Source organism: Zootoca vivipara, chromosome 3 (genome assembly GCF_965207765.1).
Source record: "Zootoca vivipara chromosome 3, rZooViv2.hap1.1, whole genome shotgun sequence".
In the NCBI taxonomy this organism is placed as follows: Eukaryota; Metazoa; Chordata; class Lepidosauria; order Squamata; family Lacertidae; genus Zootoca; species Zootoca vivipara.
Genome location: NC_142586.1, coordinates 11882177 through 11906447, shown reverse-complemented (window position 1 = coordinate 11906447; position 24271 = coordinate 11882177). Strand labels below are relative to the sequence as shown.

General features: G+C 42.5%; 1 protein-coding gene across 3 annotated transcripts in view; it reads right to left on the bottom strand.

The window, feature by feature from the left end:
* Window positions 1-24271, bottom strand: part of PLCB1 (phospholipase C beta 1) — a 426994-nt gene that overhangs the window by 41408 nt on the left and 361315 nt on the right. For all 3 annotated transcript variants that reach the window (XM_088665570.1, XM_060272415.2, XM_088665571.1), the window contains exons 28-31: window positions 21984-22060; window positions 21736-21813; window positions 17762-17819; window positions 15426-15512 (exon numbers count right to left, since the gene is read on the bottom strand). In XM_088665570.1, coding sequence (XP_088521696.1) covers window positions 15426-15512; window positions 17762-17819; window positions 21736-21813; window positions 21984-22060 — 300 coding nt within the window. The remainder of the gene's footprint in view (window positions 1-15425; window positions 15513-17761; window positions 17820-21735; window positions 21814-21983; window positions 22061-24271) is intronic.

The following is a 24271-nucleotide window of genomic DNA, read 5'->3' as shown; positions in this document are numbered from 1 at the left end:
AAAAGACTCACTCGGCCTTGGGCGCGGCGGCGGCTGGCTTGGTTTGGTTTGGTTTGGTTCTTCTCGCTGCTGGGCGGAGCTGAGGGGCGGGCCAGTGCCTCCGCGGCTCCACCCAGCAGGAAGCTTTAGCATATCTGCCAAGGGGAGAGAGTGCCGTGTGCGCCATGTGGGAGCTGGCTGTGAGTTTCTGGAGGGTCCCAAAGTGTTCCAGAGCGAGGTTGATGGGCACTGCCGCTGCGTCCGTTGCTTAGCCGCTAAGTAACAGACGCAGCGGCAATGCCCATCCTCCTTGCTCCGGAACGCTTTGGGGCCCTCCATTCCAGCAACTCGCGGAGTCGCAGCCAGCTCCCGCATGTGCACATGGTGCTTTGCCCCTGACTCCGCCCAGCAGGAAGGTTCGGCGTATCTGCCGAGGGGCGGGGAACGCTGTGTGTGCCATGCGGGAGCCGGCCACGAGTTGCTGGAGGGCCCCAAAGCAAAGCGTTCTGGAGCGAGGAGGAGGAGGAGGAGCGCTGGCGCTGCATCCGTTGCTTAGCCGCTGGGCTAGTCCTCTCCCTGCTGCCTCGCTCTCCCCTCCCTCCCTCCTTCCATCCCCGCCCTCCCTCCGGTGGCGAGACGCGTCGCGGCTGCTTAGCAGTCAATCCCTTTTCCCAGGTAACTCTGGGAATTGTTGCTCTGTGAGGAGGGAAAGCAGTACAGTGGTGCCTCGCTTAACGAATGCCCTGCTTAACGAAATTTCCGTTTAACGAAGGTTTTTTCCAGTGGAGGTTGCCTCGCTAGATGAATTCATTTTACGAAAAATTCATCTAGCGAATCGCAGTTTCCCATTGGGAATGCATTGAAATCCAATTAATGCGTTCCTATGGGCAAAAAAAATTCAAAAAAAAAAATTCAATGCATTCCTATGGGATTCACTAGACGATTTTTTTGTTATAAGAAAAGACCCGTGGAACAAATTAAATTCATCTAGCGAGGCACCACTGTATTATTATTATTATTCATACCCTTTCTACCAGGGTGAGTTGTCCCAGCACAACTCTCAGCACCTTTAACAAACTAGTTCCCAGGATACTGTTACAAAAGTCAGATGTTTCCCCTCTCTCTGCCGAGCAGTAGCAAGACCCTATGGGGTCCCAGGCATCCACACAGGGTCTGTGTCCCTTTGGAGAAAGGAAGACACAGCGAAGACGGTTGCGCTTTAAGAATTATGGTTTATTCACCTATTTACACCTTCAGCCTTAATGGAGGGAATTCAGATATTATGGCACCATCATTTCAAGAGGTAGAAGCAGAAGCAACCTGCAGACAGCCCCCTCCCAAGATGGTTCTCAACTCTTCTCCCTTCTCCTTCCATTGAAAACTCCCTTTTCCTTGACCCCTTAAACACAAACCCTATTCCCTTAGTAACATCTCACTCTCCAGGCTAAATAATTCCTCTCCCTAATGGCCCTCAACACCTTTTGTCATGTTAACAGGTTTGTTCATTAAGCCAGCCAAACAATAGATTTATGTCTGTTTTATTTTTATTTACTTTATTTTTTAAAAAATAATTTTTATTAAATTTTCCAAATAAACAAAACATATTCAACATATATTCTCCCTTCTCAATACCATTCGCTCTGCTGAGCATAAGACTTCCCTCCCTCCCGCCATTCGGCTTTGTTGCTCAATCTGAGTCATGCAGTTCCATCTTTTACTTCCAGTTCAGATTTATATCTGTTTTAAAGTAGTATTATACTACTTTAAATGTACACTGCAAGTTCGGCCTGAGATAAAATCCCTTCACGTTAAGAGCCAGCATATCAGGCAGAGTTGGGTCCAGGTATAGTAGAGACCTTCAGCAAGAAACCCTCCACAGACCACCACCCCCATCACCTCCTCACTGTCCTTATCATGACTTGCTCCTCCTCTTCATTTCCATCATTTGCTACCACCATTTTGGCTACCAGGAAAAAATCCACAAGCATAAAGGCAGTGTGACATTGACTGTTCCACCTTCATACTACCATTGTTTTCTGGGTGAGTGCACAAGGCGGGTCAAGAAGCTGAAGAGGAAGTGCAGGTCATAGGAAGAGGTCCAGAGGACTCTTGTCAAAGGGGCCCCTTAATAGATGCCCAAGCACACCAACCCTTGATGCTCTCCCCACCCCAACATCAAGGAGAATGGTAAAAAAATATGTAGCTCTCCTTAATGCAGTCAAGCAAATAACCCAGAGATGCATGTTAAATAAAAGCACACATTCTACTCATGTAAAAAGACCAGGCAGGCCCCACAAATAACCCAGAGATGCATTTTAAATAAAAGCACCCATTCTACTCATGTAAAAACAGGCTGGTACCCAGACTGTCCACGGGCCGGATTGAGAAGGCGATTGGGCCGCATCCGGCCCACAGGCCTTAGGTTGCCTACCCCTGCCTTTTGTTTGCTACATAGTCAATGTTACTTGCTTATTTCTGCTAATCATGTTTTGGGCAACTAGTGAAAATGACTGTCTACATGTTTATTTTTGCTACTTGTGTGCTCTCCTTGCTCCGCCTAGTTATTTGTGGGGCATAGGAATTCATTCATCCCTCCCCCATATAGTCTGACCCACCACATGGTCTGAGGGACGGTGGACTGGCCCACATCTGAAAAAGGTTGCTGACCCCTGCCAAAAGGCATCCCGCCCCCCAACACATTACATGCTGTACTTTCAAGCAGGCACCAAGCTGGCATCTTCAAACATGAAAAGAACCTGGCAAAATGATTAGTGCCACGTGGCCCTCGACCATCGCAGCACACAATGAAGGATTATTTAAACCATAATTAGCAATTTCCTGTAACAGCTTGAGATCCCTAGCCCACTGTGCAGAAAGTTTCCAAGCCCTCCTGCTGCAACTCAAACTGTTTGTACGTGCTCATCTTCTGCCTGCAGTTGCCAAACATTGAAGTGAGTCACACACATGCAGACACAACTTATATAAACCTCACTGTGCCCTTTCCTTAATTAATCACTACAAGGCCTAAGCAGTTTACCTCTAGGCCAAAACAGGTCTCCAAGTATTGATTTTCAGAGCAAGATTGCCCATAAAATCCAAAGCTTAAGAAGCAAATGTTTATTGTGATTGATAAGTATAAACTGTTTAATTATTAACTTTCTGATATTTAATTTTACTGATTACTATTTTATTCTAATGGATTATTGAATATTGTTTTATTTGATATAAGATGCTTATTTAAAAGTTATTGTGATTGTTCTAACATGTATGAGCTCTGCTGTCTATTTTTTGTTTTGTTTCTTCAGCTAGTAAAGCACCTTATAATATAGGTAAAGGTAAAGGTAAAGGGGGCCCTGACCATCAGGTCCAGTTGTGTCCGACTCTGGGGTTGCGGCGCTCATCTCGCTCTATAGGCTGAGGGAGCCAGCGTTTGTCCGCAGACAGCTTCCAGGTCATGTGGCCCGCATGACAAAGCTGCTTCTGGCAAACCAGAGCAGCGCACGGAAACGCTGTTTACCTTCCCGCCGGAGCGGCCCCTATTTATCTACTTGCACTTTGATGTGCTTTCGAACTGCTAGGTGGGGCAGGAGCTGGGACCAAGCAACGGGCGCTCACCCCGTTGCAGGGATTCGAACCGCCGACCTTCTGATCAGCAAGCCCTAGACTCTGTGGTTTAACCCACAGCGCCACCTGGGTCCCTTATAATATAGTATAGTAATATAAAAATGCAGTATACAAATTAAAAGTGAAATGAAAATGAAATATCAAAGTATAAATGGCAACGTCATCTCATGACAGAAACATTATTGTTCCAAGCAACTTTAAAAACAAAACAAAACTAAAAACAAAACAAAACAATGGTTGGGAATAATCAGTATGTTTAGAATCCTGTAGAATAAGGCTCAAAACCAGAAAATACTGAATTTCTGTGATGTCATTAGGGTAGCCACATATGCATCTCCCAAAAAGAGGGCACAGATTTGCAGAAAATGTGCATGTGCTCAGTGAAAATGTGCATATGAATTGCTAAGTATAGATGCAGATTTTGTCATTAACTACTGTACCAGGGACGCAGGTGGCACTGTGGTCTAAACCACTGAGCCTTGGGCTTACTGATCAAAAGGTTGGCGGTTCCAATCCCCGCGATGGGGGGAGCTCCTGTTACTTGGTCCCAGCTCCTGCCAACCTAGCAGTTCCAAAGCACACCAAAAGTGCAAGTAGATTAATAGGTAATCTGGTGTCGGTGTTCTATTGCACCAGAAGCGGCTTAGTCATGCTGGCCACATCACCCACATGACCTGCAGACAAACACCGGCTCCCTCGGCCTGTAAAGTGAGATGAGCACTGCAACCCCAGAGTCGTTCGCACCTGGATTTAACTGTCCCTTTACCTTTACCTTTACTATACCAGACAGAAATGCAATACACCTCACCATAGTGCGGAAAGATTGTGCACAGTTGATCTGTGGCCTGCCTCTCAGTCTGCTAATAATAGACAACTTCAAGGTCCCTATTCTCCCTTCTTATAGTTCTTTATCTTCAAAGCTGGAATGGTCAACCTTTCAAATGGAGGACTCCTTCCTATAGAACAGGGGTCAGCAAGGTTTACCTCGCCTGGGCTGGTTCACTCCAGAGGAGATCCCTCCATGGGCCGGATCACGCGTGCCCACGATTTCCGGCGCCATGCTGTGTTAGCGCAGCACATGGGCACTCGCCAAGCAGGTGGCTCATGGGCTGGTTAAACAACCCCGTGGGCTGCTTGTGGCCCATGGGCCTTAGGTCGTCGACCCCTGGTATAGAAGACTATCCACCATAGAGTAGGATCACCCTAGAAACACATTATGTCAGCTGCATAAAAATTCTACACCCACTTTAAAGCGAACTTAAAGCAAAGCTGACATATTTTGAAAGAATAATTGCAGTCATTGGCGGCAGGGGAGTGTCTTAAGGTGGATGTTTAGGGAAGCTTTTAATGTTTAATAGATTATTGTATTTTAATGTTCTGTTGGAAGCCGCCCAGAGTGGTTGGGGAAACCCTGCCAGATGGGTGGGGTATGAATAAATAAATAATAGGTACCAAGAGAGGAGAGGAATTTAATTGTCATGCTGAATACCACTTCGGATTGTTACATGCATCTTTTGCGACCTGTTTGTCATTGAGATAAGAATGTGTTGTGGTCCTGGAACAAAGATAAAGTGAAAAGAATGTGGCAAGGAAATAAATCTAAACCAAGCAACAATCACAGCCACAACTTGTAACTTATGAAAACTCTGTTTTCATTTACAAGATGGGAAAGATGCAATTCCATGTTTGCACTTGTGCCTATCTGGAATAAGGCATCTAAATCAAAGTTGTTCTTCAATTGCTATAAACACGCAGCCAAATAATCCTTCAGATTCCTTTCTCTCACTCTATACTGAAATATATTGCCTCATCCTCATTACATTTTTCAGTTTCTGAGAATATTTGAACATATGTGTATATGCACAAACAGGCTATATGACTCTAGAAATAAAACAATAGCACTAGATTTGAGCTGGAACTGAGGGAGATTCTTGTCCTGAAATGGATAAATATGTTTAGAAGCTCTGGTACTTAATCTAGGTAACTTAAGAAGAGAATGTTCTATATTACACTAAACACAGCTATATTTTTAAGGTTTTTAGGCTTTTTTAAAAAAAAATTAAAAAGATGAGGTTAAGAAATGGAAGTGTGAAAACATCAGCTTAATCTTCAGGCCACAAAAGCACATTAGACTTTCCACACTGGGATACCTTTCCTACCTTTCCTACAAGAAAAGGCCAATGCAATTGGTTTTGTGCCCTTTTAGTTTAGAGAATGACAGCAGTGTGGATGGGTTGGAGCATGCCAGAGATTTATAAAGGTCACGATTGGTGTGGAAAAACGTGAGGCAGGCATTTTTTCACCTTCTCTATTACTTATAACATGAGACTTCAGTGTCCCTTGATTAAACTGGCTGAAGGTACATTCCTGAATAGGGCCAGCCATGAGGCAGATTGAAGCAGCCATTTCAACTAGTGGGATCCAAGGGGAAAAGCAAGATGTGGCTGCAATGGCTTCTGGGTTCTGGCAAGATCTTGTGAGAGTCCTGTGAGATGGTGAGGGGTTCTTGCAAGATCTTGCCAGAACCTGGAAGCCACAGCCGCATGACCCAATAAATGAGGTTTGGGCAGGGGGTTCGAGGGGGCAGGCAGTGTGGCAGGCAGCAAACACACAGGCTGGCACCTTCCCATTTTGCCTCAGGTAGTGAAATGGGATGGGCCACCCCTGTTTATAACAGGCCAAAAGAAGTACTGCTTCACAAATATGAGTCACAAACCTATGGAACCATCTGTAGTGTTGGCCACTGCCTTTGATAGCTCAAAAATGGTTAGATGTACAAAGGATTGGTCCATCAACGGCTGCTTCACTTTCCTGCTCAGAGGCAGTGCATCTCTGAATACTGTTGCTGTGGTTCTTCTAGTAAGGATTTCATTGGGATGAAGGAAAGGTTAAAAAAAAGTTGTGGGGATTTAGAGGGAGAAATGAGTAGGTATGGTTTTAGCATCACTTCTCCCCTGCAGATCTCACCAACCATTTTGTGTTAGAAGGCAATCCTGTGGAACCTTGGTCTTCTAGAGTCTTGGAAACCAAACAATTTGGAACCCAAACACCGAAAATCCATAAGTAATTGCTTCCATTTTCAAATGTGCCTTGGAAGTCAAACGGCTTCTGAGGCGTGCATTACATTTCCCAACATTGACTTTCCATTGACTTTGCAGCCAACCCATTGATCCTCAGTTTTCAAACATTTCGGAAGTCGAACAGTCTTCCGGAACGGATTATGTTTGAAAACCGAGGTTCCACTGTTTGTTGTTCCACCTGCAGGAACTTTCAAAAATGCCTTGTTTAAAAGGGAGCACCATCTGTGTTTTTAAAGTGGGCACCAGAGTACACACATTCCCACAAAAATTTCTGATCCAAAGCATTTTTGTTCCTGTCCATCCACCCAAGCACTCTAAAGTTCTTGCGCAAGTGCTCCCTACAATATCCCTGTAAAGTATGCACTGATTTTTCCTATTTTGAATATGGGGAATCAAATGTAACAGTGTCAGAGGCCAAGATCAGAACAGCTACTTTAGGACCTCCCGAAAATTTGGACAGTCCTAGTGGCATTTTTCATTTGTTTCTTTGTGGACAGCAAAACCTCACTGCCATGTTATAATTAATTTTTTGAAGTCTACTCAATTTAAGAAGCACCTTGCCATGCAGCAAGAGACTAATTGAGCACATGTCCCAGAAGCTGTCATCAATTGCTTTGGACGCTGGAATAAATGTCAATGACTGATTTTAGAAGCAAATCAGAATCTCCTAAATCTCAGCCCTAATACTACCTTCCAGATTTTATTGATTTCCTAACAGCCACATGCATCCATGCTTAGCCACCATTAAACAAGCATTAAAATCCATTTCCAAAGACTTATGTACACCACACAGTAGGCACTTTCTGAGCTTTAGAGTGATAATCCTGTTAGCTACAAGCACAATCATTTCTTTTTTTTAAAAGGATGAGATTATGCAAAGGAGAAAAGGGGGAAAGTATTTTGATCTAGCACAGGGAAGGAGAATTATGCCAACAAGGTCTAAAAAAAGATCAATATATTTTAAAGATTTCCCTTGACTTCTGGATTATTCGCTGTACATTATACTTGGCAATTATGAGATTTAATGAAAGGTTCATGTCAGAAATCATTCCTTTTCCCTGAAGCCAATGAGTTGTTTTTTTTTCTTTTGCAGGGGGCAGGACTTATTAATTTGCTCTGAACCTGGGGTGTGTGTGTATGTGTCGTCTGAAATTTTCATGACCTTTTCAGATACAGAGCAAGCATGAATTAATGACAGCTACTCCAATTTATGTGTACATGTGAAATATCATGTATAAACCACATTAAACTGCATGGTATGACATTCCAAAACCACATAGACATACCTCTGTGCCTTTTGCCTTTGAATGATATGGTTAACACCTTTTTCCTTTTGTGCTAATCAATTTTTTTCTATGTTGTTTTGGTTCTGTTGCTGATTACAATACATACCTGCCAAGTCCTGGACAGAAAAAATCCGGGATCGGCAGCCCACGACACCGGAAGTTGCGTAGACGCAACTTCTGGTGGCGCGTTGCCCTTCTATGGGCACAAGAAATGGCGGTGCCAGCGCCAGAAGTCGCTTCTACGCATGACCGGAAATGGTGCCCATAGAAGGGCAAAGCGCCACTGGAAGTTGCGTCTACGCATTTCCAGACATGCGTAGAAGCAACTTCCAGAGCCGGCGCCACCATTTCCCGGTGCCCATAGAAGGGCAAAGCGGCACCAGAAAAATGGCTGCCGGCAGAAGCAGATTTAAGGGTGAATAACGGGATAAAAACCTATACGGGAGACCGCCGGGAAACGGTAGGAAAAAATGGGGTTTCCCGGCAAAAACGGGATACTTGGCAGCTATGTTACAATATGTTACAGCTTCTCATGCCTCTTCTGCTTTATGGGAAAACCCAAAGGTATTTTGTAGCATGATTTGTATCCTATTCTATTCTGAAAATCAAGAGGAATAAGTAATAGTTTTCTAATGGAACTGCAAGACCCATAGTGAGATAGTTTTTTGGCCTGTACAAAGTCATGCGCTTTGGAAAATTCTTGTACCAGTTGTAGGCCTCCAGGGCCTTGTTGAGAAACACCACCCACTGACAGATATCATGAGCAACTTATTCTGCACTGTTCAGATGAAACTCAGAAGTCCCTATCACAGGAGAACTAAAGTGAAACGGAGTCAAAACAACATTTGAAGGGAACTTTTCCCATGACACATGGAATAAAAAGGGTCCATTTAGCATACTAGAAAGTGCTGGCTGGAGGGGTCTTAAGATGCAATCCTAACCCTACCTACATGGGAGTAATCCTCATTGAATTATTTAAGATCTACATCAGAGTAGATGTGATTAGGGTTGCCCTGTAAATAGGAATCAAAAAGTCTAACTCCCTCTAGGCTTGCTGGAGAATTTCATTAGAAATGGAAATTGGGAGGGGGGAATTGCTGCCATTTGCATTTGGCATACTGCATTTTGCAATTTGCATTTTGCCTGCATGCAATTTTCATGTCCGTCTGGAGTTCAGGAACGGAAATCACACAAGTGAATATGAGCAGTATACACTATCATTGACTCCCCCCCCCCTGTCCCCAGACATTATGCAAATAATTATGTTATTTCTGCATTGTTTTTGACATTGCCCTTCCATTGAAATGCACTGAAATCAATTCCGTTATTAATTCCATGATAAAATTACATTCGTTTCAACCATAGAGGACAGCAAGATGAGCAGCAAACGTTTTAGCACAGGCTGAAGCGCAGCAGAATGGAAACATGACTGATTGTGACATACACGGAATGAGGTGGGAACCACTGGCTCCTTACATCCACACTCCCCTCTCAGAAGCAGGGATCCTACCTAATACTATTATTGCCCCCTTACTCCACCTAGGGATGCCAATGGAAATACAGCTCAAAGTAGCACCTAGACATGCTGCTTATGTCTAAAGATGGTGGCTAGCTATGATGGAAGCTATGCTCTGCTTCCATGGTTGGGGACAGTATGCGTTCTAAAGTTGTTTTAATTTGTTTTAAATATTGTGTTTCAAATAGTGTAACCCATCTTAGGACCTTAGGGTGAAGGGCAGGTAATTAGTATTATTATTAATAATAATAAATGCCAATTGCTGGAAACAGGAGGGGAGATTGCTCTTGTGCTCAGGTCTTGCTTGGACATTTCCCACTGGCAAAGGTTCGGCCACTGTGAAAACAGGATGAGGGACTACACAGCCACTGGCCTGATCCAACCAGCTCTTTTAATTTTGCTCCATCTGAAGCCTAGTAGTGGCTTCATATGATCAGCCCCCACTCTTACAATTAAACCATTGCTTGTAGCATTCAGGCTAAATCTTTGGTTTGAACCCACTGTACCTTCTTGTCCATACTGGGGTGTCAGAATCAACTGATTACTGTCCTATTTAAAGCAACCGTGTGTGTGTGTGTGTGTGTGTGTGTGTGTGTGTGTGTGTGTGTGTGTTTAATGTATTTTTCCCATTTGCATGCCACTTCTCAACTGCACAGTAGCCAAGTTGGAGCACAACAAAGTTAAAAGCAATAAAAGAAAATTCACGCTCTGCAACCACAGGCGATTCCAGTGGAATTATAGGTAAACAGGCTTGGAAGAGAAAGTCCAATGCCAGTCTCAGTGCAGAAAGAAATTAAGGCCTCCCTCTCGGAAACAGCAGGTGAGGTGAGAAATGTGTTCTTTGGCAGCACACCACAGACTGCAGCTTTGTATGTGAAGGCCCCCCCCCCGCCCTCTCTTCCTCATATTAAACAAGCTCAACTCCTTCAGTCTTCTTAGAAAGGATATTCTCCAGACCTCTAAGCAATCCTGTTGCTTTGCTCTGGATTATTTCCAGCTTCCATGTGTCTTTTCTGAAGTCTGGAAATGACATAGTACTCACACAAATCCTCCCTGATGCCAGGGAGAGGGGTGGGGGAGAATTATCGCCTCTGTTTTTCTCATAATGCTCCTTTCCATGGAGCCCAGTATGGCACTAGCACAGCAGTATATTGCTAATCAATCATCTTATCTGCTATGAAACCCCCCCCCTTTGCCCTGAAGCCATTTCCGCGCTGCTATTTGCTAGGAAGACATATTCCATCTAGTAATTATGCATTTGTTTTTACCCATCTCCAGAATGCTGTATTTATGCTCATTAAATGTAACCCTTTTTATTTCTGCCAATGCCCCCCCCTCAGTTTGTCAAGATAAATATTTATTTGGGGCCCATTCATTGCAAAGCACTTTCAGTCTCTCTCGGTTTGTCGTTACCTGCAAATCTGAGTTCTGTACTTTCTATCCCCTTGTTAACGAGTGTATTAAATAGCACTAGACCAAGATTTATATTTCCACAAGTGTTTGCTCTGTCACAGAGATGCAGAAGAATGTGTCCTCATACTCCTTCAGGCATCTATATAAGGAAACTGTCTCCTGGATTATTGAATTTCTAATATCTGCACAAGCAGGGAGGCAATTACAGTTAGAGGACACCTCTAGACTGCTCGACAGGTACACTAAAAATAGGATAGTTGAAACAGCTGTTGGGACATCAAGAGGTGACAGGTGAAAGACGTTTCAGATAGATAGCTCTAGGTTCCTGAACTGTATTTAGGTAATGCATTTTCTGGGTATACCAGATCATAGCAGGTACAAGAGCCTCAGAGATACCGTGAGTTGTTGCCAGTCAAACTCTAGGGGAATACATCTGGGCCAAATTATACATGTCAGAGTGTACCATGTGATTTCCCCTGAAAAGTAACAAGCGGAGGCTGTAATGGGTGGAGTAAAGGTGGATTAAGAGTTAAGAGTTTCCCCTCTCTCAAAATTGTCCTTTATAGGTGCTTTTACCCCACAGGGGAGAGATGGGGTCCTGCATATTTTGCCCTGGGGGGATGGGGAGAGAAGCATGTTGAAGCGCAGGAAAAAGGTTAAGTCCTTTCTCTAACGCCATAACTCAAATTCAAATCGGGTTACTCCGCAGCTGCATTGACCCTCTCCAGAAAAAGTTGGGACACATGATCCCACATCTCCTGATGTGTTGTCCAGTTGTGCCCAAATCCTAACCAAGGGCTAAAGCAAAACACCAGTAGACTGCTAGAAGGATGCATCTGAATATATAGTTGAGAACAGCAGCTGGAAAGAGGATGCAAATTCCCAGATGAAGGATGATAGCAATGGCATAATAAGTATGGAGTGTACAAACTTTACAATGGATTGTCTTGGCAGGATGAGGATGCTGCACCTTAAAAGTCTTACAGAGCTATCCAGAATCCCCAGGAGGCGGCCATAGGGCCTAAAAGAGTGTCCCTACCTCAATCACAGCTGTGCTGCTTGCACTGGCCATGATGGAAGGGATGGGGAGGAGTTACAATTGCAGTTTCACTACAGCAGCTCCCAGACTGGCGTAGCAAAGAAGCCTGGGTGGATAGGGTCTCTTGCCACCATGAGGTGGCAGAAGGGATGGCCCAGGATCCAGTGGTTTCTTTGCCAGCCTTGCAACACTCCATATTGAGGGGTGGGGTGGTTCCTGCAGGTGTGTTGAGGTCTTCCGCATTGGTGAACCTCCCTTGCAACCTGGCCAGTCAGGAGTTTGGATTGCAACCTTATAAATGCATGAAATTTAAGTGCTCACATTTTATATAGCATTACTGAATTGCACACCATTTGGAACTGAAACAAACAAGAGCCCAATAAATAATGTAGGTTACCATCTAGCCATTCAATTGTTTCCATTGTTTTATTCTTATCACGCATCACAGACCTGCGCAGAGATCTGCAACAGGCCCTTGCAGAGAACGATTAGACATGGAGATTGCCTACGTAAATAACCCTGTGTAGGAAGGTTTCCTACAGTTGTACTGCACCCTGACATGTCTGTCTTAAGGAACCTGTGTAACAGGTACTGAATGGGTGCTGGATAATGTACATTTTGTCACGTGATGCCAAGATGCTTAGCTGCAAAAATTGATGTCTGCTGTGACACAAACAGTAAGTAAGACTTTTAAAAGACATCTGAAGGCAGCCCTGTTTAGGGGCGCGTTTAATGTTTAATATACCATTGTATTTTAATATTTTGTTGGAAGCTGCCCAGAGTGGCTGGGGAAACCCAGCCAGGTGGGCGGGGTATATATAATAAATTATTATTATTAGTAGTAGTAGTAGTAGTAGTAGTAGTTAATGTCTAAATATATCCATTAAATTCACAACAAGAGTAATTGGAAATGTATGATTCTATTATATAAATGCATCTCTCAAGACAAAAGAGCTCCTGCTGATCCCCCCCCCCACTGATAGAAAATAAACCTAAATGTGGGTTGAAGATAATTATCTGCATTTGCAAAATGGTCGTGGACTAGTTGGGTATGCCAAAGCATGACTTAGGGTGAACACACAGGAGTGTGGGTTCCCAAAGAGGGGGTCGCGACCACTGTATCCCTCCCCAGTGGTCTTGCTGTTGTAGTTACTGTCAGTGCTTTTTTCAAAAAATAAAATAAAATAAAATAAATGTTTAGGGGTACTCTCATTTTGACTCAAGAAAATCACCATTTTATAGTTCAAATCAGGGATAATAAATACTGCAAATGGACAAAAGTATACAAATATTCACAAAATGTTTAGGGGTATGTGTCCCCCTGAGTCCCCCCAGAAAAAAAGCACTGGTTACTGCTCATGGTTTTTCTGGAGCAAGGATGGGAAGATTTGTCAATTTCAGTTCTCTCAGTTTCTCATTTCTGCCATTTTAAATTCAGTTCTCCACATTACTCCACAGAAATTTGTCTGTGTGTTTTTTTATAAAAAAACAACTTCATGAAAAACTCTTCAGCACTTTAGTGTGAATTTCTCCTAATGAACACATTTTTGCCAGCGGTTTTGACTAATGTGTACATCTTTGCAAGCAAATGCTCATAACGTAATGCAATTTTGCAAGCTATCTTCATGAACACATTCACTTCCCCCTAACATATGCATTTTTTGTAAACAGAGATCGGTTGGAAGCCTGCATTGTAAAATTCAGATGAGTGTGAATTTCAAAGGATCACTGTACTTTGGCTCACATTGTTTCGAATGGGAAATTTTTGGAAGATTTCGCTTCAGATGAGAACTGCATCAAGTTTCTTCCCTATTCCTCATCTAGAGCAAGACAAAACACATATCTTGATCCAGACAACTTGCTAATACAAATAATGTCTTTGCTCACAGTAGCACCACAGGAGGACCAGGAGAAGACCATTGTTGCCACCACCCCTTCTCCGGGAACCCACACATTTGTGGAAAGCTATTGCTTATTTGTTTGTTTGTTTGTTTGTTTATTAATACCCCCTGACAGGGATTCCAGGCAGCCTACAGATAAAATAGTTTGACTTAGCAGGATGTGTGAACCAGAACAATATCCTCCATGAAATTGGATCAACTGGATTACTGTGCCATTAGAAGTAACAAGCAAAAACTGTTTTCGATCTATCACTTCAAATTATATTCTTCTTCTGCTCATCGGAAATAACTGGTGCCTATAATTTCCCCGTGTCAAACGAATCAGTCAAAGGTTGGCACCTATTTTAACATGTTAAGAGACTATATACTCTAAACGTTTTCAAAAGCTGTTTATTGATTTACTCTTCAAAAATCATAACGTAAAATGCCATGAATTAATTTCCTGCATGTTAACAGCTGCCAGAAAAAGCTATATGAAACAATGAAAACAATGTCAGTCCTGTCTATGGGAGAAGGGGAAAACAAAACAACACGAATGCACAGTTACGTCACAGTGTCTGAGATGGAGAATAGATGCAATGCACAAAGCATTTCATTGCCAGCATCGAGAGGGGTAGCCATGCTATAGTCTGTTGCAGCCACAAGGCTCTCTGATGCTATATTCCATATCTGTGAGAGATTTTTGCAGGATGCCAAACTCTTTACTTTGCTCAGGTAACAAATACTAGGATTTCTGCATGCTTCAAAAACCAACCCCTTATTCCCAAATATAAAAAGTTGAGATTTTGCATTGCTTAAAAAAATTTCAGGTGCATTGCACCCCCTGCTGGTCAAGGATATTCTTTACAATCAAAGACATGCACCAAGAATAAATAACATATGTACTGTATTTACTCGAATCTAATGCTCACCTTTTTTTGGTCAAATTACGTTGCAAAAATTAAGGTGCACATTAGATTCAATGGCACATTTACATTCGTCAGCAAATACTTTTTTTGGTTTCAAGTTTCTGAAAATTGAGGAGTGCATTAGATTTGATGGTGCATTAGATAAAGGTAAAGGGACCCCTGACCGTTAGGTCCAGTTGGGGACGACTCTGGGGTTGTGGCGCTCATCTCGCTTTACTGGCCAAGGGAGCCAGCGTACAGCTTCCAGGTCATGTGGCCAGCATGACTAAGCCACTTCTGGTGAACCAGAGCAGCGCATGGAAACGCCATTTACCTTCCCGCCGGAGTGGTACCTATTCATCTACTTCCACTTTGATGTGCTTTCGAACTGCTAGGTTGGCAGGACCAGGTACCAGGTGTCAAAATGGTATCCTAGAAAAACACTGTATTTACTCAAGATGGCGCATTAGACTTGAGTAAATACGATGTTTTTGTAGGATACCATTTTTTTCTGAATGCATACTCAGTTGTGTGTTAACATTGCCTATTTTTCCCCCTCCATGTGATGAACCATTGCACATCTTTCTCTGATATTTCTTTAGTTAGCATTCATAATCAGAGGCCTGGTCGAGTATCAGCCTGACACCAGGCTCATTGTCCGTAAGCAAAACAATAAAAAATGGTGCTCAAGTCTCCTTACCTTGGGCTTTTCATCCAGTATTTGCTGACGAATCTCCTTGTGCTTCTCCACAAGTCTTTCCTGCCTTTTACTTTGAGCGTCTTCTAGCTAGAATAAAGCAGAGAAACAATTTTTTGCATTCAACATGTGCATTTCGTTCTTCAGTTCTATACTGAAGTAGTTCTGTCCAGAATAGAACAGTATAACATAAGCATTCTAAAACAATGTTTATTGATATATTTAAAAAAATCCTTCCAGTAGCACCTTAGAGACCAACTAAGTTTGTCATTGGCATGAGCTTTCATGTGCATTGACACAAAAGCTCATACCAATGAGAAACTTAGTTGGTTTCTAAGGTGCTACTGGAAGGAATTTTTTAAATTTTGCTTTGACTACGTCAGACCAACACAGCTGCCTACCTGTAACCAGAACTATTGATATATTATGTATAGTTGGAGATTTAATTTAAAACATTACTTTTTTTCAAGAAATGTGCAGTTTAAAACACACTTAAGAATACTAGAAGAAACAGTTGAAGTTTATAGGTAGTTGATAGCAGCATTTAATCACACCATCATCCAGCACCAAAAAATTAGACAGCTTTGCACAATTAAGGATGAAGCTAGAACTTTTAAAAAAAATTAAAAGAAAAAAAGAGAGAAAAAGGATGAATCCAGAACTAATTTTATTTTTTAGCAAAGAATAACAAGTTGAAAGAGTGAGAAATAAAAAAAAATGCCAACAAATCAACACATTTTATTTTGGGTGTTTATTTAATTTCTTTTGGGTTTTATTTATTTAATAAAAACACATGCTCTAGAACATTGTTGTGTACTTCTAACTTTCACATATGCTGCAATGCAATTTTTGACATCAGCTTCTGAATCAATTGGCATATATGCCACACTCTCTTGAACAGGAATTTCTATTCATTGGCCCAAGCATTGTTGCCCTCTCCCTTTTACCTATTGATCATCCTCCACTCAATAATCAATATTAAACCTTCATGCATTTCACAAGAATGGGAGGGAGACTTCTGGCTAAAGCTTTGTTCACTAAGCCTCTAAAACCTGCAGCACAAACCTAGAAAGGCTACTTTTTCTGAAGAAAAGCAGCTTCAGGAGGGCTTTATGAGTGATGCAAGAGAGCATCAGATAGGGAGCATTCAACTCTATCTCTGACAGTCATTTCTGATCTTCCTGTAATGTCACTGCCCCTCCTCCTGCCCCAGTAAGCTGAAACACAGGCAAACCCATCCGTGTAATCTCACAGGAGGAAAAGTCTCTGAGAAGGATCTGGAGCAGTGGAGAAAGGAATAAACACCTGCTCGCTACCCACTACTGCTCTGCTGAAAGCGGATCCCTCTCAATGGCACTTTTGTTCACAAAAAGCAGTCATCAGCTCTGTGTTACATGCATGTGTGTATAATGCGTAATGGCTAACTTGTGAAGCCTCAGCTATAGCTCCTCCACATGCCTATGTTGATCCAAAGTCAAGCATCCATCCTGCTGGGTCTGGGATTGGCTGTTTCACCATTCCTGGTGCGGAAATGATGGCTTTTGCATCAGTTTTTAGCTGGGAAACCGACCCCCAATTCTTGGAAATACCTTCTCTCTGGCTGAAATTGATACAAACAGTGTCATGTCGTCCTTTCCAGCAGGAATGGATGCTCTTCGACTACCTCTGCTGTCTCCCTTGCCATCAGGAAAGTCACTAGGTCATTGGGGAGCTGGGGAAGGGAGGGAGGTAGCACCAGGTGTGTGCTAGGTGGCTTGCCAGCCTGCTCTTGACAGACTATGAGAAGCACCAAACTTGACTTGTGCCTGCCTGCATGGAATCAAACCAGGTCATTTGCCATTATGAGTCCTTACATTCAATTTCCTGCGACAACATTTTGCAATGTATTGTAAATGCTGTAATGGGACACTTCTCAGATTTCTTAGAACAGCTTTGAGACATTACCTTACTTGCAGGAAGAGGATTTTTTAAATTCTCCACACTTTCTGTTCCTCCGCAACATCAGACCTGAAACACAGCTGATAAAGTTTCCAACATTCCTTCACATTTCAGATGTGATATTGTCATGGGGAAACACTTGACTCCTGCACAGCAAGATAATATTCAAAGTGGCTCTTGATAATTCTACAGAAGCTGGCAAACCAAGTTTACAAAAAACTTTAGCATTGCAAGGAACCATAAATGCATAAAGACATCTCTTTTCAAACGACAAACACCATTTTCATTGCTCTAACATTATTACTCCGTGTAAACCAATATAAGTACTGGAATTTGCCTGCTATCTTCATGCCATATGCAAATACAGAAAGTTTTGCTGAACTTGTATGCAGCGGACTCACCCTTTTAATGTATTGCACCACCTCCTGAATATATGATCGAATCATTTCTGTCTTCTCCCTGGGAGCAAGATTAAAAACTACTGATTCCATTCCATTAATTTTTAACTGGCATTATTAATGAATAATTTGCTAGCTTCTGCCACAAAGATCCTTCCCACAAACGTTTTGTACATTACTTTAGCTAAATAAGGAAGGGAAAATAAAAACCAGACAGCACAGAAGCCACCCATTATGTTCTGCATTAGAAGTGGTTTGACCACAGACCACAAGTGGACCACACAAACCTTGTGAATATTAAGGTCATATCGGTTCTTAATGTGTGAGGAAAGAAATCACAGGTGTGCCTGAGAAGCATTTCAGCACCATGGACAGGGAAACCCATAGCCCTCTTGAACTGTAGCTCCCATCATCCCTGACCTTTGACCTTGCTGGCTGAGACTGGAGTCCAATAACTGCACCTAGAGACAGCTAGGTTCCCCACCACTGTTTTACTCCAAGCAACTATTCTGGAACTCATTAACTTTCTACCACCTTATCTTCTGCAGGGATGGAACAGAGTTCTGTTCCAATTAGGATTGAGGCTGCACTCCACCATAGAACCTGCCCCATTCTGATGGATTCTGGTGGATTCAGCACAAGTCAAACGTAGCAAGGTGTCATCGCTGTTCCCTCACTGCAACACAAGGCAGGGTTTAAAGTGGCAGAAGGATGCTGCCAGCCTGCACTGGGCTTCACCTCACATGCCTAAAAGCTTTCAGAGAAGGCAAGGAGATGGCTCCTTACTGCATAACAGCCTCAAATCGTGAAAAAGGAAGTCCACACCAGGGATGAAGAACCTATTGGTCCCCATTGGTCTCCAACCCCCCATCAGCCCCAGCCAGTGTGGTCAGAGATGCTCCAAGGTTTAGTCCAGCAAGCTCTAAAAGGCTGCAGGTTCCCAACTACAATTCCCATCATCCCTGACCACTGGTCCTCTTATTTAGGTATCATGGGAGTTGTAGGCCAAAACATCTGGAGGGCCGCAGTTTGGGAATACCTGGCCTATGCCATGCACAAATTGGATAGCAGAATCATTCTAGATCAGGCATCCCCAAAATGTGGTCCTCCAGATGTTTTGGCCTACAACTCCCATGATTCCTAGCTAACAGGACCAGTGGTCAGGGAAGATGGGAACTGTAGTCCAAAACATCTGGAGGGCCGAAGTTTGCGGATGCCTGTTCTAGATTCTAGAGTTTGGGCAAAGAGGGAATGTATTCATTCCAGTATGTTCCAGTTTTCTCTGGAGTGGACCAGGTGATTCCACTCAGCATAAACATTTCCCCACCTTTCAGTAGAGTACTTTATTTGATTACAGAAAATTCATGTTTTGTGCATTGTGAGCTATAGCCACATTCTCTTTCGGTCCTCCCTGTGGAAAATGCTGAGGATCGTACGGGTCACAGAGAGACTGCTACTGACCAAAGCTCAGGTTGGAAATTTCATTGGAAACAGCCTAGCACTTGAGAATAAGTGTTTTGCACATCTCATATTTGGCAGTTATTTGAATGGGAAAGTCTCCTGAACAATATCCAGCATCTCTGTGCTAGTCAGCTTATTGCTCTGTGCATTCTTGATCAACAGGATCTCTTTTCCTTGAAATTTAACCATGCGGGCCCAATTCCACTAAGCAAATAGCTAACTAGCTTATATAACACAAGCATACAGAGGAGAAGAGGTAATGTGAGGTCATAGAACTTTCAAATATTGTATGTCTTAACAGAATCCATCTTTACCAGGTCAATAGTCATCCCCCACAATTGTGCATGCTTAGAAAAGTGGTTTTTAAATTCATCCATTAAAGTTGCAATTTCTTTCTTTCTTTCTTTCTTTCTTTCTTTCTTTCTTTCTTTCTTTGATTTATATACTGTCTTTCATCTTAAGATCTCAGGGCAGTTCACAGAATAAAACACAGGATAAAAACAAGTAAAAAAGTAAAACAAAACAAAACAGCAAAACAGCAAAACAACAACCCTCATTTTCCAAGATGGCTGGAAATAGTAAAGAGTTGCTAGTGCTTCCCAGTTCAAGATGGCAGCCAGCAGACATCTTGAAACAATGAATTTGATGCATAAACGTGTAAATGTTTAATTATTCAATCTATATTCTGCCATATTTCCACGACCAGACCCTGCTTAGCTTCACCAGTGACACAGTAGCATGCATCTATACACCATGTCATGAACCAATTGTCGTTGCTAGGCTTCCTTTATAAGCCTTCAAATCTTTTTGAACAATTACATGCTCACAGCAATCCTATAAAATATCACACCTAATCTTGAACAGAAAGTCAATTTTTATCACCTGGACACAATAATTTCCAACATGCTATTCTTTGCATTGTTCACTTGAGACTGAATGCCTCGTGTCTGACTTCATCAACAACTCTTTGATGTTTGTAGCCTTCTTTCCTTGCTTGCCAAAATGTTGATGCCACTACTCTCCTATCGCACTGCAGGTTATTATTTTCTTCAAGATTAAAGTTTAAAATATTTAAGTGTGTAATCCATCTCCCATTTAAATCAGCGGGACTCTGGATGCCAGGTTTAATTAGACACAAATTGCCCTTTTTTGTGTTATACCTTCTTGTTTCTTTCTTTTGTTTAAAGTGATTTTAGTCCATTTATATCCACATAGAGAATGATAGATGAAACTGACACTTGCAGATTGTTTTGGATTTTTTGCAGCCTTAAGTGCCACTGAGCATTAATATGTTGGTAGCTCAGCTGTGGGGTAAAGCAATTTGTGGGTCTCTTCCAGAATGGGAACCAGAACCTTTTCAGTAATGGCTCAAATGATCTGGAGATCTTTCCTCAAGAATGTTCAGCTGGCATCCCTTCCACCATTCTCTTTTAGGTATAGGGTTAAAACCATAGCTGCCAAGTTTTCCCTTTTCTCGCGAGGAAGCCTATTCAGCATAAGGGAAAATCCCTTTAAAAAAGGGATAACTTGGCAGCTATGGTTAAAACAGGCATAGGCAAACTCAGCCCTCCAGGTGTTTTGGGACTACAACTCCCATAATCCCTAGCTAACAGAACCAGTGGTCAGGGTCGATGATTGGAATTGTAGTCTCAAAACATCTGGAGGGCCGAGTTTGCCTATGCCTGGGTTAAAACAATCCTGATTCAAATAACCTTTTGAGTCAGGATTGTATACTGTTTTTGAATACTGTTTTCCTTGGTTTTGTTCTGACTGCTGTGCTTTTGCTTTCCTGTTGTTTTGTTGGTTTTATGTTGAATTGTATTCATCTTATTTCAGTTAAATATGCCAGTGAGATAATTAGGTAGGAGAGATATTATGAAATCAGTATAATAAAACTAACGCAGCGTCATTTTGTAAGAGAAGAGATGGGCTTAACTGGTTAACTGCCCCCTTCCCCAAATTGTTTTAACATTTTATGTTGCTTCAAGAGCCACTATGGAACTTCTTTTCAATGCCTGTCAAAAGGCAGATATTTCTTGAAAGCACCCTTTAGTTTGGATCCAGTTGAATTCAGTTGTGTCTAGTCGCAACTGAAAAGCAATGGGACTTCAGTTCGTTGCAATAAGGTGGTTCCATTGCTTTTAGTGCAATTTAGTCACTGCCAACTTCAGTTGGATTTGGGACTTGGTTTAGGGTTGCTTGTTATGATCATGGTTAACGAGGATGGACTTCAAATGTCGGCATGCATGTCACTCTCTCTGTGCGTGTGCGTATGCACATGTGTGCATGTGTTTTACAGAGTTGCATTTCTAAAATGTTACCAACCTTGTGCCAAAGGGATGTGGGATGCCAAAAGCAGAAATAAACCCATTACTAAATACCCATTCCTGACAACAGTCCATCTGTGTTCACAGCATGTTTTGTGTGAACAGACTCATAGCTTATGTACAATATATTGTAAAATGCCCCTGAAAGGGGGACTCCCTTAAAGATTAATAGTTGAAGGCCACACTTACTCATCCACTTGACTTTTATCCTTTGTGATTTTTTCTTGCCTCTTTTTGTCCATCTTTTTCTTCAACTCCTTCTTTTCCCTGCAACGAAAATTAAACCTTTTTTTTCATTTTAAAGCAAAGTCAAGTCTGACAGAGCAAGAACATGCATATTTAATTGGGCCCCTCTGTCTTCAGCGGGGCTTGCTCTGTAGTGCTTTAGGATTGCAACTTTAAATACAAAGGTTTCGTTTACTTACAGCATGCCTTACCTTTCACAAATCTCTTTCAGTTTCTTCAACTGACTGTTCTGGCATTCCTCTGCTACGTCTGTCAGCTTCTGAATGAGCTGAAAGAAAGGAAAACAGATGTTATAAAACTGCATGAACCAAATTTGATTGTTGAATATTTGGACGGCTTAAGGTGTTAAAATTATCCCAGCCTACAACCCTCAGGATGTAAGAAAAACATTGGGGCCTAAATTGCATAGTAAGAGAGCTTGGTATCTGATGTGTGTTTTGCCCCGGAATCAGCCCCTCCCTTCAATGTGTTCCATTATGTTCAATTAAGAATGTCATCTTTCCCCCATCGACCTCTTCCCCCCCCCCAAGTCTCAACAAATGAAACTGATCTGTAAAAATGTTACGAGAGACATTGCACATACTTCTGTAAATCAAGAAAATCTTTTATAAAAAAAGAAAGAATGCCAGTCCAACTGTTTCTTCTTGCTTCTTTGCCTCAGACTTGTCTCATGTTGTTGTATTTGGTTTCTGTCTTTATGCTATTTTGTTACAGTATTATTAAAGCTTATTTTGCAGTTATGTGAGCCACTTATTTTTCTCAAAGAAAATGAAACTCTGCTGAAGAAGGGTGGAATATTCTAAACTTGGGGGAGCGAGGGGATATTCCCCGTTTGCCAGGAGTGTTGATTTTGTTAATCACCATACCACAGGAAGGGACGGGTTTTGCTATTGCTATTACTTGATGGTAGAGGACATGTGTGGCGGATTTGAAACTGTTATGTTATGTTTTTGTTTCGCAACCGACCTATTGAAGGGTTAACCCAGACTCCTGGTTGACTGGCAGCAACATTCCGCTGGAGGTGGGACTGCCAAGGGTTTTAAATATGATGTGCAGCAGTTAGTTGGCGGTTGGGGTTTTTTTGTGTGGGAGCTTGGGTGGTTGTGGAGAAGGTAGATTTTAGAGTAGATGAAGTAGTGGATAGGTATTCTGTTATTTGATTACCAAGAACGTTACCTGTGAAATTAAGTTTGTTCCAATGTTACCAGAAAGCAACCATTAAGATTCAAGCCAATAAATATCCATCTTTAAAGTGTCACATTAGTAATCGTCTATTTCATTTTCCAGCTAAGGTACCCAGGAACCCAGGTGGTGGGGAACTCTTTTAAACTGTCAAAACTGCCTTTTAGAGGAGAAAGGTTAGTTTGTGGCTGAGAGTGCACCAAGAAAGGGGGGGGGGGCTAAGGGATGAGACAGGTTCTGAGTGATAATAAAGTTACCTCAGGAAGGAGGCTAGCTTTACAGTAAGGGAGGTTCTAGTGAAGGGAAACCCTTATCTGAGCGCACATAGGAACAGTCTTATTTATAGCCCCAAGTCTATATAGGTACCTGGTCACGTTTAGGCTGGAAGAGGACTCTCTTTTATTTTTGAAAACCCACAAGTGCTAGAGGGTTTAAAGAAAGGCTAGAGGGATAAGTGGGAGGTTTGATTTACCTCAGAAATCCCTGCTAGTGCTTTTCATAATTGAGAGGTCAGAGTTATAAGACGGAAAGTGAGAGGGACTTTCGTCGCAACATGCATGTTCACTCCTTGTCATACATGGGTGGCATTGATAAAGACTCCTGTCTGAACCCTACTGCAACAAACAGCTGTGTAAGCCGTTGGGAGGCAGAGATGCAAGAGGGCATCAGAGGAGGGAGGGAAGGAAAGAAAGAAAGAGAGACAGAGGCCAGTGTTGCCCACGGCACCCCTGACCATCATTCATGACACCCCAGAGTGCCATGGCACACGGTTTGAAAACCACTGCTCCAGTAACATGCAAAACATGCAGAAGGAGGAGGGCCACATGGGAACATTCTTTGATATGTCACAACCCTGCCATGTTTAAGGAGCAGAAATAACTTGTACCATGCAAGGAGAAGTTCTATGTGAACTTATGAAGCTGATTTATACTGGGACAGTGTCATGGGTCTAGGCAGACCAGGACTGTGCCCTCTGACTGCCAAGGTCCTCTAGGGCCTAAGACTTTCTAGTGTCACTACCTGAAATCCTGCTAATTGGAGATCTTGGGTCCTGAACCTGGGATCTTCCATATGCAAAGCATAAACACACTATTTCTGAATGACATGGAAGCCCCTCACTAAGAGAATCCAGTAATCTCCATTTGGCTTATGCTGAACTTTCAAACCTCTTCCACCAATGAGCACAATTTGGCAGGTACCTTGTGTGCTACTTTGATGGCCTCCTTTCTGATAGGGATTACCAACCACTACAAAAGTTTACACACACACACACACACACACACACACACACACACAC